This window comes from Gobio gobio (genome assembly GCF_949357685.1).
Source record: "Gobio gobio genome assembly, chromosome: 23".
NCBI lineage: Eukaryota > Metazoa > Chordata > Actinopteri > Cypriniformes > Gobionidae > Gobio > Gobio gobio.
Genome location: NC_137119.1, coordinates 42661791 through 42676790, shown reverse-complemented (window position 1 = coordinate 42676790; position 15000 = coordinate 42661791). Strand labels below are relative to the sequence as shown.

At 36.3% G+C, this 15000-nt stretch overlaps 1 protein-coding gene across 4 annotated transcripts in view; it reads right to left on the bottom strand.

Moving 5' to 3' along the window:
* wdr48a (WD repeat domain 48a) overlaps positions 1-15000 on the bottom strand; it is a 40396-nt gene that overhangs the window by 24694 nt on the left and 702 nt on the right. The window contains exons 2-9 of one of the 4 annotated variants that reach the window (XM_079806386.1): positions 12612-12752; positions 11683-11761; positions 11522-11604; positions 10486-10615; positions 6909-6950; positions 4927-5015; positions 3929-4030; positions 1763-1987 (exon numbers count right to left, since the gene is read on the bottom strand). In XM_079806386.1, coding sequence (XP_079662512.1) covers positions 1763-1987; positions 3929-4030; positions 4927-5015; positions 6909-6950; positions 10486-10615; positions 11522-11604; positions 11683-11761; positions 12612-12752 — 891 coding nt within the window. The remainder of the gene's footprint in view (positions 1-1762; positions 1988-3928; positions 4031-4926; positions 5016-6908; positions 6951-10485; positions 10616-11521; positions 11605-11682; positions 11762-12611; positions 12753-15000) is intronic. The other 3 variants (XM_079806387.1, XM_079806389.1, XM_079806388.1) reach the window with 3 other exon arrangements.

Genomic DNA, 15000 nt, shown 5'->3' with positions numbered 1-15000 from the left:
TTCGATGAGCGTACTACGTAACCCAACAGGGCGGCACTCTGAACAGCTGTTTGTTTACGTTCATTCATTCATAAAAATGAGTGCTTTAAACTCTGATAACACTTTTGATGGCCTTGATGAGCAAGTGAGACCTACACCGGGGGTAGAAAACGCCGACTGGACAAAGAAAATCACAAAAAACAACAAAAAAAGAAGTTTCGTCACTCAGGTAGCGCGTTGATAACAACAGTGGGATATCAACACAAAGCTGCTGCCAAAGGTTTCTGTCAGGCCGAGAGGCTGTCGCCGGACGATCTGAGGATACATTTCAATTATTTTTATGAAAAACCAAACAAGGTTGACCAGGATCACGCCATACTCACGCAAATGACAAGAAAGCGTCCGAAAGTCCAGGACCATAAGCACGCTAGCATTCGCACGCACACACACGCATACACACACACACACACACACACACACACACACACGCATACACACACACACACACACACACACACACACTCGCATTCACTCACACACACACGCATACACTCACTCACTCTCACACACGCATACACTCACACACACTCGCATTCACTTACACACACACACATACACACACTATGTGATTTAAAAAAATGTATAGCAGACAATGGTCCTACTGTTTTACAGGTTAGACACTTTACTGTATGCACTATTAAATGCATTGTTGAATATTGAATATAATAATTTGTTTTTTTTTCATGCATATGTAGTGGACAAGTTGGTCCTATTTGTTACAGGTTTTACACTTTACTAAAAATGACTATTTTTATGTGTATTATATGTTTTATATTTAGATGTATATTATATGTTTTATATTTATATTGAATATGTATTACTAAATAACTTATTGAATATTGTTATCATTATTATCAATAATTTATATTAATTTATGAGTCCCTGATTATATGTTGCATGTTCTCTTGTTGTTGTTTAAAAAAAAAAAAAAAAGACAAACCATAAATAAATAAAAAAATTGATGGATTTATAGCGTTTTGAAATTTTTTTTTATTAACTTTGAATTTATCATCAACAATATTGTTGTTTGATTTAATAATCATTCTTCAACATGTTCAGACTGAACCAGAACCAGACCAGAACATTTTAACAGGATAAATTGAATATTCACAAAATGTGTGGGTCTAGGTAAAAAAAACTATTTTCCTGAAAACTATTGAAATGGATTTATAGCGTTTTGGAAAAGAGCTCCTCATATGACCATCCCTCATATACACACACATAAACATATATATATATATATATATGTTTATGTGTGTGTATGTGTGTATGTATGTGACCCGCGCTGGCAAAATTAATCGCAATGACCAAAATTTCAAAAATGAGTTATTTTAATGTTTTATTATAGACCCTTCAAAATGGAGTATGATTTGTTTGAATCTGACCAAAAAAAAGTGTGCATCTTTGTGCGCACGTGTCATATCTGTCAGACAGCGCAAGTGAGATGGACAAGGGAAAGGAACAACTCTCCAAAAACAGAGTAATAAAGATACTTTTAGATCTTAATGAACTAATTTTTGTGAAAAACTCAAAATCTACATTTTTCACTTGTTTTGCCTGTAGCTCCAAATCATTCCGTGTGTATTACTGACCCATAATGCCAGCACGGGTCACATATATATTCTATATGACATCCTGAAATGTTACATAGAAATCTGACTCCTCAATAAGAAAATTAAGTTAAATAAACATCATTTTGCCATTGTATTTAATCTAATCGCACCTTCAACACGGGCGCCTTCTCCTCACAGATCAGCACACGGATATCAGGATTGCGCAGGTCTGTGCAGTATATCTTCCGGTCGCGGCCTCCGGAATAAACGTGTGTAAAGGCCTCGTTGACCTGCAGCGCCCAGACGCCCTCATCATGAACGCGGTATGTTGCGATACACCTCTGCTGACCCAGAGACCAAAGCCGGATCGTCCCGTCCGAACTCCCTGAAAGACACTGAACAGACAGAGGCGAGGGCTAAACACACCAGCGGAGGGAGAGACAGGAGATTCCAGGACTAATAATAATCCCTTCGACAGCTGACAATATTAGCGTATCGCAAAACTCACCATAATGCACATTTTGAGAAATCAGTGGCCGCATTTATAAAACACACTTTCAATTGGCTTTGTCAATACATTTCATGGATTTGTGAGGAACAATTTGGGATTTATATGCATGAATACGCCAACTGAAGAACATGCATACAAACTTTTTTTGCTCGTATATAACAGTAGTTAAAATAATCGTTTATGAAAACGTAAAAATAAGCATTAACATTATTATATGCATAAATGAGCTACTGCTTTGTGACAATTACATCAAACAAATTCAATTCAATTATTAGGGCCGTATGATTTCCACGATCATCGAATCGCGGAATTGGCATATTAACGCGGAATCTATTGTTAACGCAAAATTTCCCGGAATTTGACATATTTGGAATGAAATGCGGTTTTGTGTCGAAGCGGCTCACCACGGCTCTGCTTTCGTCAGTGAAAAAGTTAAGAAACTCAACGCTAAGCCCTCAGTACCGAGCTGAGCAGTTCCCTCGGGGAGTACTTGCTGTATTTTGCCTTGTTTTTAATGCACTTTAATGTACTGTATGGAAAATAATGCCTTAAATGAACTTGAGAGGAAATGAGATGCGCGTCTTATCCACATCATGTTTGGCTGAGGTAGATCTTAAAGTGACAGTAGCACTGATAATGTCTGTCATTAATGTTCAAAGAACAACGGGAACAGAAGATTGTAGCTTTAATGATGATTCATCTATATTTCACTTATTATTTATGCAGTTAAGAAAGGTGTTGATAACTATTCAATTTCTGTGTAGACTATGTCTGACAGGGAAGGCCACGGGTAATTATAACATTTATTATAATGGGTTTATGTAAAGATTGTTTTAAGTTCAATTATAATAAAAGTTATTTTTTAAAGCCTAATAAATGTTGAAATTGGCAGCTTTCAGTTATACTGTAATGTAACGTCATCAATGTTTCATATAGACATTAATATCAGTGATACTGGCCTTCATTCATAAAAAGATGCCATTGCAACACACATTTAAAATATGCTGTCTTTAAATTGTTTCTAAATTAATTTGGAGAGTAACTGAAATTATTACAATATCAAAACATTACAAATTCCAATGTTTTTAATTGCAATTAATCGTGATTAATTACAGAAAAAATGCGATTAATTATTTATTTATTTTTTATCAATTCACAGCACTGATATTTAGTTGTGACTTGAAGTGCTTAGAGTGCAGTGTTATGTTGCAGTATTTGTCCTGAAAAGTAAATGTGATGTTTGTTACCTCAATAAATTTAAGGTCATTCCTATTTTATATTTTATTTTCTATTATATTTACATTAAAAACACACTCTTTTTACGACTAAAATAACAGTTAAGGGTAAAAAAAACTGAATTGCCAATAATTAAAACGAAAAAAAAAGGAATTTGGGAAAAAATAAAACGGAATTTGGGAAAAAATAAAACGGAATTTGGGAAAAAATAAAACGGATTTCATAAGGCCCTAAATTATTGATTAATGTATGATGAGAAGAATACTTAGTGTTTGTTACAATAGTGTAGTAATACTATCGAGTGGAAGATTAAATAGATATTCAGATTTACATTTCTAGCATATAGTGACAGGATTTTTCTCATTTATGAACCCCTGGAAGGAAACTGTAGAAAGTTGATGAAAAGCAAATAATTAAATAAAAAATTAACATAACCATTTTAAAATAAAAAGAATTCTACTAAAACACTTACTAAATGGATGCAATATTTGATTTGTGCGTGTCACGTAACCATAAACATGCGTTGTTAAACTATTGAAATATCAACTTGAATATTGAGGGGAAATATTCCAGCATGTCTCTGTCTAACCTGAGTCCCGTCTCTGTTGAGCAGCAGTGATTTGACGTTGTCCGTGTGTCCCTTCAGCTTCATTAGTTTGGCACAGGTGCGCGGGTCCCACACTCTCAGAACCTGGCGCGAGAAAAACAAACCCATTAAATAAAGACATGTGGAATTATCGGCATCAGAAAGAGACTCCGAACGTATAATTATTAATAGAATATATTATTGCATCTGCACAGCCGTTATGAAAATCAACTTTATTTACTCTTTTTATACACCGATCAGGCATAACATTATTCCTAATATTGTGTTGGTCCTGTTGTGAACTTTTTTCTTCTAAAGTGTAGGAAACTCAGAAGATGAAGAACAGGAGACTTCGGGATCAAACAGAAGTTATTCTTTTAATGAGAACTCTCTGTGCTGCAGGTCGTCCGAAAACAGTCTGACTCAAACAGTATACCTGATGGTTATATACATTCCAAAGGGGGAGGGATTTACATTGAGATTGAACAAAGCATGTAAATTAAATATACAGGTTTTGGGAAAACCCGCCCAGACAGAGTATCACCAATCCTACTCCTAATCAGCACAACTATTCAAACGCATAGAGGCAACGACAGTGAGTCTGAAAACAGGTCCGGCAGGAATCTCCTGCTGGAAACTAAATAATCTTCCTTTATACCTCAAATGCTCACTGTAAAACAGGCCCAGCAGGAATCTCCTGCTGGAAAAAAACCCAGAATTATTATCTATACCTTAAATGCTAAATACAATGTACTTTTTTAAATTTGTAATCTTACAGTCCCCCTTTTGGAGACCCAGGACACAAGGTTTCTTCATTTTTCCTGCATCTAACATCAACTCTGAGGACAAAATGTTCACTTGCTGCCTAATATATCCCGCCCACTAACAGGTGATGAAGAGATAATCAGTGTTATGTCACATGCCTGATCGGTGTATGGCCCTGGTTATCCAGTCAAATCTCACTTTCTACCATGCACGCATCACTAAAATTGTTTTCAAACCTTTTCAGTGGATCCCGACACTATAACCGTCCCCATCTGATTCATGGCCAAGCTGTAGATGGAGTCCTTGTTCCCGCTGAGAGAAGACGCTGTATAACAAAGAAAAAGATATTTAACTTTTACACAAACTTAAATCCAGGATTTATTGATTTACAGATTTTGGGTCTAATGATAAAAGGCACCCAACAAAAGTGTAAAGTATCTTATTTCATCTATTGTTCGGACTGTGATTGCATTAGACCAGTGGTTCCCAACCTCAAGGCCGCACAACCAAACACGCAAGTTTCCGCGGCCCACTGCAAAAATTTACGGAACCAACTATTTGTGTCAGAAAACGCAGATAATGGGTAACCAAGCCCAGGCCCGCTTCCTGAATCTGCTGCTCTATGCACATATACTAGACTTTAGTCCTGCCCATTGCTATGGTCACTATGTCAATCATTGTGAACGCCATGTTTTCAGTGTGCATGAGGCTGTTAAAGTGATAGTTCACACAAAATGTTTTAATTCTGTCATCATTTATTCACCCTCAAGTTGTTCCAAACCTGTATACACTTCTTTGTTCTGCTGAACACAAAGGAACATATTCTGACAAATGTTTGTAATCAGGACTTTTTGCCGAAATTTACTGGCCATGAAAGCAAAATTTTTGATACTAGTGAATATTCACAATTCTATATTACAATTTCAAAGCCACAGCTAAAACTACAAACTTAAACATTATTTGATTAACATTCAATTAACATTAATAATAGAAATATTAGGCTGCTGTCACTTTAAGAGCGAATGCGCAGATTCAATACACTGATACTGTACACTGTTGTCTTTCTCGGCTAGAATACTCGCCGAGATGGGCATTTTTGGCACATTTTATGCAAATTTGTCCGTTCAAGTGCATGACGACATGAAGGATACGCTTTCTGCACGTGCTTCGGATGATTGCGCACACAAACGACGTGTGAGTAAAGAATTGAGTTCTCTTTTGTGTCTTCTTGCGCTTGAATATTTAAATTGTCAAGGCTTAAACTCTTGTGACGATACAGCGCTGGCCTGTAACTGTGCCAAGTGTCATATTTGTGTTTTCACATTACATTGTTACAATTCATAAAAAGATTACTGGCCAACCGGTGATCAACACCGTTTCATATACTCACCAACACTGATTTTTACTCGCATTTGCCACTTGGCGAGTGTTAATTTTAGGCCCTGTTTGTAACCAAACAGTTTTTGGGCATCATTGACTTCCATAGTAAGGGATACTATAGAAGTCAATGGTGCCCAAAAACAGTTTGGTTACAAACATTCTTCAAAATATATTTTTTGTGTGTTCAACAGAACAAAGAAACTCATACAGGTTTGGAGTAAATGATGACAATTTTCCGTTTTGGGCGAACTATCCCTTTAATGAAAGATGCTGTCTACACTGCACGATAAATCTCTTTACATCCTGTCTACACTTTGATTGTTAAAATGAGAGGATTCACAAGCTCGCATAACTCGGCACTGAACCAAAACTCTGGCGTTTTGAGCGGTGAGTGGATTCTGACTAACTTAAACACCTCTGATTGGACCACGCGTTCAAGAGCTCAACAGATACGCCTGTGATTGGCTACACTGATCAACACTGCAAAAGCACAATGTAAATAGAAACATTTGACGCTCTCCAGAGTTCAAACACAACTACGCCAAATCTCTTTCGCCACCATCCCATTATTACAGCTTCAACTGAGGGTGCTTAGAGCCAACTAATCTAAAATCTTTGTGACCCACCTAAATGCAAAGCTTGGTAATGTTTAGCATTTACTAAGCAACTGAACATTGCAAACGGAGATCAGGCTTATTCCGGTAAAGTAGCTTAAAGTAAAGCTAAAAAAAACTCACACAAGTGAAGGCTAGCGCTAAGAAGTCACTACTGTATTTTCTTTGTCTAGCTTTATTTTTAGTCTATTTGATGTCAGGCATTGCTGAAGATTTATCCTTACTTGTAGATGAAGAAACATCTGCATTTGTCCTTTTCAGCGACCCTGTTGATAACCATTCATCCATGTTTAAATCTGTTGTAGCCTACAGTATGCAGCAAAAGTATTGGTGGTTTATTCTAAACACAACCCAAAAGCGAGCGTAAATAGTGAATACACAGTAACAGCTTATGTATTTTTTGATATTCATTATATATTGAATTATTATATTTAATTAGACATTTTTACATATATTAACAATATTATTGTTTGTATTAATAGTAAATGGCGCCCCCCCCCCCTGCAATATCGTTGCGGCCCACAGGTTGAAAACCACTGCAATAAACCAACAAATGATTATTTAATCATAACACTTTACAATAAGGTTTCATTTGTTAGCCACTTTTCCACAATCAGGCAGAATTATTAAAAAAAGCGGTGAAAAATGATGGAAAAGTGGCTAAAAGTTAACAACATTAGTTAATATGAACTAACAATGAACAATACTTCAACAGCATTTAATACGTTTGGTGTTAATGTTAATTTTAATGTATCTGTTAATATTAGTTAATGCACTGTGAACGAACATGAACAAACAATGAATAATATTTTATTAACCTCCTTAGCTCTGGGACAATTTTGGGGGATTTCCGCCTGGATTTGGCCGACCGAAATTGAAAAGCTTCCCATACACACATACAGTGGTCTCTAAATACATAATACTGGTGTCATTTTACAGGAAACCCTTTAAAGCTACATTAAACACTGCGAAAAGTGATACACATTTAAGTATATGTTGTCTGAGCTGTAATAAACCCTCCCAAAAAAGAGGCGCTTTTTGATTTTTTTGGTTATAAATTCAGTTTTGAAAGTGTGTAACTCAGGCTCTAGCACCCTGCAGACAGTATGGGCTATTTCCACTAGATGGCAGCAAATACTGAATATTTTGTCTGAATCATGTTGTATGCCAGATTTATTCAAATTATTTATTGAAATGGCCAACCCAAATCTCTCCGATATACAAGTCTCCCCATATACAGTGGTATAAATGCAATATCCCAGTGTCACAAAATTATTTTTTCCAGTGTTTGCTGACATATGCTGGAAACAGCCAAACTGTCTGCAGGGTGCTAGAGCACACTTATACACTTTCAAAACTAAATTTATAACCAAAAAAAAAAAAAACGCTTCTTTTTTTTGGGGGGGGGGGGGGGGGGGGGGTTATTACAGCTCAGACAACATATACTAACATGTTTATCACTTTTAGCAGTGTTTTATGCAACTTCAAAGGGTTTCCTGTAAAATGACACCAGTATTGCGTATTTAGAGACACTGTATGTGTGTATGGGAAGCTTTTCAATTTGGGTCGGCCAAATCCAGGTGGAAATGGTACCAGAGTAATTTAGTGTTACTTTGTGTAAAACAAATGTCAAAGTGATGCATGTCTCCAGAAAGTATGTAAGTACATGATGAGGTCAGAGCTCCTCCACAGACACATATCATTTAAAGTATATACTTGATCAGGGCTGGACATTAAGCCTGTTCACACGCTTGTCCTTTGGACAAGTAAATCTGTCATTCACTTGTCTGAGTAAAACATTTGCTTGTCCGGATTTTAAAAAAAATATATAATCTATTCTGAAGCAATATTCTCACCAGTGTTTAATCAGCTTTGACATATTTAAATATGCATATTTGTCATATTTGTACCTTTTAATAAAGTGCATTTTTCCATAATCTTATTAAATATAGGGTATGCTTCGGCTTTCCTTTTATATTCTCAAATTTGAAGATAAGAAATATTGAAATATATAAGAAATGTTGTAAAGATGAAACTAAAGCACCAGTAGGTGGCAGCAGGTGACGGTCTTAATGAGCGAGTCATTGAGTCGATTCAGTGAAACGGCTGAATCATTCAAGAATGAGGCGGTTGTTTATGAATAGTTCATTGAATCTTTGATTCAACCGATTCATTAAAACGCTGAATCATTCACTAACACACACTGATGCTTTGAGATGCGTTACGGTTCTGCTGTGATCTTTGTTTGGAACTATTTTCGCTGCTGAAATAGAACAAAAACACTCAATATTGCATCTAAAATGTAAGTGACTTAATGTTAAATTGTTTATGGAACTGGCGTATGAAATCAGTGTCATTTTCAGTCGTGATGATTTTCAGGAAAACAACACTCTTGCTTGTGTGATGTTGCTTAACTGTATCATATGATATAAATATAGAAACTACACAATTTTAACTGTGTATGTTAACTGAGTTTCTGTGTGTGAGCGGCGCTCATTTGTTTTCGATTTTCTCCTCGAGAGGCTGCGCGAGCCTCAACAGCGCAACTTTGTTAACGTCAGTTTGTTTTATATTATTATCCACTATCGATCTCCACTTACACTAAATGCAGAATCATTATTGCACTTTGGTGATTCCCTAGTTATTTTTTGTTTTGACGTTTTAACCAGGATACTTGTCCGTCGGGCAAGAAAAATTGTTTTTCACTTGCCCCTTCAAAAAAAACACTTGTCCCGGACAAGCGTTAATGTCGAGCCCTGCTTGATGATGTCATTCCTTATCAGTTTAAGAGGTTAACAAACATTAACAAAGGTTAATTAATGCTGTTAATTAAAACACATACTAATCATTGTTATCTAATGCATTAACTAATGTTAAAGGGTTAGTTCACCCAAAAATGTAAATTCTGTCATTAATGACTGAGCCTCATGTGGTTGGACACCCGTCAGACCTCCGTTCATCTTCAGACACAAATGAAGATATTTTAGTGTAAATCTGATGCTCTGAAAGGCCTCCATTGACACAATGCACTTTACACTCTCAAGACCCTTAAAAGACGCTAAAGACGTCGTTACAAAGTCCATCTCACTACAGTGGCTCCACAATAACTTTATGAAGTGACGAGAATAGTTTTTGTGCGCAAAAAAACCCTAAATAACGACTTCTATAGTGATGACGATTTCAAAACACAGCCTCATGAAGCTTCGAAGCGTTATGAATCAGTGAGTCGATTCAGCAGTTTGAATCGCCAAATTTCAGCAGTTTGGCGGTTTGACACGCGATCCGAATCATCATTCGACTCACTGATTCATAACGCTTCGAAGCTTCATGAGGCCGTGTTTTGAAATCGTCATCACTATAGAAGTCGTTATTTAGGGTTTTTTGGCGCACAAAAACTATTCTCGTCACTTCATAAAGTTATTGTAGAACCACTGTAGTGAGATGGACTTTGTAACGACGTCTTTAGTGTCTTTTAAGGGTCTTGAGAGTGTAAAGTGCATTGAGCCAATGGAGGCCTTTCAGAGCCATCAGATTTACACTAAAATATCTTCATTTGTGTCTGAAGATGAACGGAGGTCTGACGGGTGTCCAACGACATGAGGGTAAGTCATTAATGACAGAATTTTCATTTTTGGGTGAACTAACACTTTAAGCTTAGTGTAAAGTGTTACCGCCATTATAATATCAAAAAGTCGATTTTTTTTAATATTATTGTTCTACATATCAGTTATTACAGTCAGATATAATAATCTGTATTGTTCAGTCGGCCTGTAATTATAATGAGAGTGATTGAGAACTCACTCGTGACAGTGTTATTGGATGCGGTCAGTGCTGTGAGTGTGTTCACGTCCCAGAGGAAGATCTGTCTGTCCAGCCCAGCTGACGCCACCAGCTCTTTGTCTTTAGCATATGCCAATGCTTTCACATAGTCCTACAACACACACACAACATTCATTACAACAAAAAAAAATACATAAAGTAGAATAATGCACCCTTCAAATGTAGAAAAGAATAAAAAGCTGTTTTAATACTTATGCGAGCTTGTTTCTGGAGGGAAAATACTTTTTTCTTACAATTGCGATGTTTTTTTTACACCAAGTTAATACAATTCTTATTTACTCGCAATTCTCAACTTTTTTTCTCAGAATTTGTCCGAATTGTGAGATAAAAACTCGCAATTGTGACACAGGTATGTCATGGATGTCACTAGTGAAGGGTTTGGGATAGGGATCGACCGATAGCGTTTTTTTTTTCATCAGCCTTAGCCGATGAGCGATACGGGCTGCCGATTTTCTTGAGCCGATATTTGGAGCCGATACTGTTTTGCTCCCTCAATTTACAACATAAAAATGACACAATGATCAGGATGATAATTTAAAATTTACAATTTAAAAAAATGGAACATTTATTGAACTAAAAAAAACATTATTTAACAAATAGTAAAAACAGGTGAGGTAGAACAAGAAGAAAAAAAGAGTTCAGTGGTGAAAATAAATAAATAAAAGCATAAATAAAATAATGACACTATTGCACACAGTATCAACAAGCAAGCAGCATAATAAAGTGCAAACTGACTGTACTATACTTCATTTTAAAACTATTTACAACCTAGTCATTTAATGGTTACACTCTAAAAAATGCTGGGTTAAAAATAACCCAAGTTGGGTTGAATATGGACTAACCCAGCAATTGGGTTGTTTTGACCCAGCGGTTGGGTTAAATGTTTGCTTAGAACAACCCAATTGCTGGGTTAGTCCATTTTCAACCCAACTTGGGTTATTTTTAACCCAGCATTTTTTAGAGTGTAACCATTAAATCGTTCGTCTCATGACAGTACCTTGTGCGTTCGCAGTGTTGACATGCAGAAGCCCTTGTGTGCGTTCCAGACCTTCACTGTAGTGTCCGATGACGCTGATATCACTGTAGAGACAACAGACAAATATAAATCTGTGCTGCACACAAACAACAAAGGCGGCTCTGCTCTTGTCACACACTCACGTGTTTTTCCGTTGCAGCACAGGACGATATCATTGACCCAGTCCGTGTGATGCTCCATCGATGCAATGTACGGATCCTGCTGCAAGACACGAGCAGCCACGTCATTTATTTATTTATTTATTTATGATTTAATGTCATATCAGCAACAATGGCTATATTCATGTCAATCAACATTATCACTTCAATACATTGTTTACAATAATTTAACAATTTTGTCCTAAAAACAATCACTATACAAAATCAGGCATATATACCAATAACAACAACAGTAATAATAACACCAATTACAAAGAATCTTTCAATTTAATATTTGACAGAAATTCTAAAATTACTCCAGGAGAAACCTTTTTAAAAATGTCTATTAATGTGTTTTCTGAATAAAACCGTTCTCTAATATTATTTTAAAAAGGACATTCTATTAAAATGTGTTTAACACTCGTGAAATTCTTACACAGATCACAAACCGGTTTCTCTTCCCCGTTCAATAAATACGAATGAGTGAGTCTTGAATGTCCAATTCGGCATCTCGTATATACAACCTGGTCATATCTATTTTCAAAATAATAACTAATAACTCCTTCATTTAAAAGTGGATTCACCTCATATAATTTGTTATTTACACATTCGTTCCATTCCATTTGCCATTTATTGTAAATGTCCAGGTTCAATATGGGTTTAACTTTCATTTTACATTCTGTCATTTCCAACTGAAGTGCTTCCTTTGCTGCTTTATGTGCTTGTTCATTACCAGTCAAACCCATATGGCCTGGTATCCAACAAAAAACAATCTTAACATCTTGTTTCTTTAAAGAGTCCACTTTTCCTATTAAGCTGGTAATTATAGGATGTTCAGTTTGAGCAGCCACGTCATTTCACAGGCCAAGACTTGTGCTCCCTAAACTGATCTGAGATCACATCGACAGGTTTACCTTGTGCTGGTTGACACTCCATATCCTGATGATGGAGTCTCGCCCGGCGGTGAAGAGCCGGTTAAGAGCTGGGTCCAGCTGGAGTGCGTTGACTCCATTACGATTATATTTCTCCACCTCATCTCTGATCACATACGACACCTGCAACACACACACACACACACACACACGCTCAGAATTAGATGATTTTATCGATTAACCCTCTTCGGTAATTTCTGACCGGAACATTTTCTGTTTTGAAATGTTAAAAATCACAGCTTCATCAGAATGATATGAGACTATTCTAGCATTAGGTATGTAAACACACAAATAAATTGGGGTCATGATTCGAGCATGCTAATTGGTCGTAAAAAAAAAAGTAGCGTTCATTGTCTTCGGTCATAAATGACCGACCAGAGCAAATGATTGGGAAATCGGAAAAATTAACAGAATATTTGTGTGTACAATCTACAAATCGGCCACGATGCTGAAAAAAAGTATACAGCAGTGAAGGGGTGACACTCTAAAACATCAAGAGTGTGATATTGACACATCCACTCACACACACACACACACACCTATGAAAAACTGAACCTATGAACCACATTTGGAATTTTTTTTTAAATCACAGCTTCATCAGAATGATATGAAACTTGGTGACTTTTCTAGCATTAGGTACGTAAACACACTAAAAAATTAAGGGCATGATTCGGGGTCGTTAAAAAAATACTCCCACTTGTGCTCTTCGGTCAAAAATGACACCATAGGAAATTAATGGGAAATATTCACAGAAAAATCTATATTTCTAACAACAACAAAAAATATCTAAAACGTTATAATAAATAGTCTTTGAGATTTTTTAAATCTATATTCAAATCCATAAAAAAAATCATTAAATGTGTCCAAAACAGAACTAGTGAATTCTCAAGCCTCTCCATAGAGACCTCTAGTGATTACACACATGGTTGCATGATTTCTTAAATAATTCCAAAAGAGGGCGCTAATCTACCTTCAAAAAATTATTTTGAAGGCTTAGTCTCTATTTTAACCGGAAATACTGTAATAATAAAAAATATTTTTTTAAATAATTTTCAATGGCAAAAATGGACCATAATTATTGCATAAATATTAAAAAACACCATAAAATCATCTAAAAATACTAAATTAAAAAGAAAAAATATTATTGGAGAAAATTATTGCATTAGTTTTACTGGGGTGGAGGAAGTTTAATTTTTAGGTGTCCGGTCACTTATGACCGTGAAGACAACCAATGCAACCTCTAAACGAAGAGCACCAGAGGGTTAAGAGACACAGTAACTTTAATCAGACACCTTCAACATTCTCACATTATCACAGTTTATTTACTATAGTTTAGAAAATGGTAATAAAATAAGACAAGAACTGGAATAAATATTACAAATTTGACATATTCTATCAATATTTCTCCAAATGTGCATGCTTTTCAACTAAAGCCCTGAGGGACGCTGTTTTGTCAGGCATTTTCATGACCATCATACAGGAGATTTTTTTCTGAATGGGAGCAAATTATGGATTTTGAGAGTAAAATATGGGTCAAATTGAAGCTTGAGATCTATATTTTTGCACATATTTTTGAAAGAACTAAGTGTTTTTAGCTAAGAATAAACTAAAAAAGTTACACAGTGTAGCTTTAATATCAACCTTGTCCCATAAGACGATGCAGAGTTTTCTGTTCTCACAAAATAAAGCTCTATAAAGTAGTTGCAAAAAACACCTCTCGCGCAAGACGCTCCATTCACGTCATTCGTACGAATAAGGCGAAATCGCGTCCACCCCGCTGCGCATAACGCATCTATCGCGCCGCAGGACCTCCAGACGCGCGTCAACGCACCTTTCCATTGACTTAACATGGAAATCACTCGCTCCAGAGGCTCTATTCGCGTTTGGTGAACGCAGCAGAAGACTGAGGTAAAATATACAGGAATAAAAAGTGAGTATTATATAATGCATTCAAATGACTATGTAGGATTGACAGCTAGTGGTCAAAATAGGTACTGCAGTCCAAGTTAAATATAGTTAGCCCTGCCCCCTCCTCCTCAGACTCGACGCTAGTTGCTAGTTTGAAGACACGCAATGGGAGCGAGCGCAATTGACGATGAAAGCCACACTGTAAGTTGATTTATCCGCGTTTTAACGTGCTTCCGTTCATAGAGATGTTTAGATGGATGCCAAGGTTTTTAAGGTCGGGTAGATCTCTGACCTGGTTAGTTTCACTGGCTTCCATGGCAGAAATACGCCAACTGGGAACCTGTGCTGTCGAAATACTATTGGGTAAACTGGCGTTAATTGCACAGACCGAAACAAAAACAGACATTCTGACACACAAAACACACATTTCAAAGCATTGCTTTTCAGAGAAACAAGTATTTAG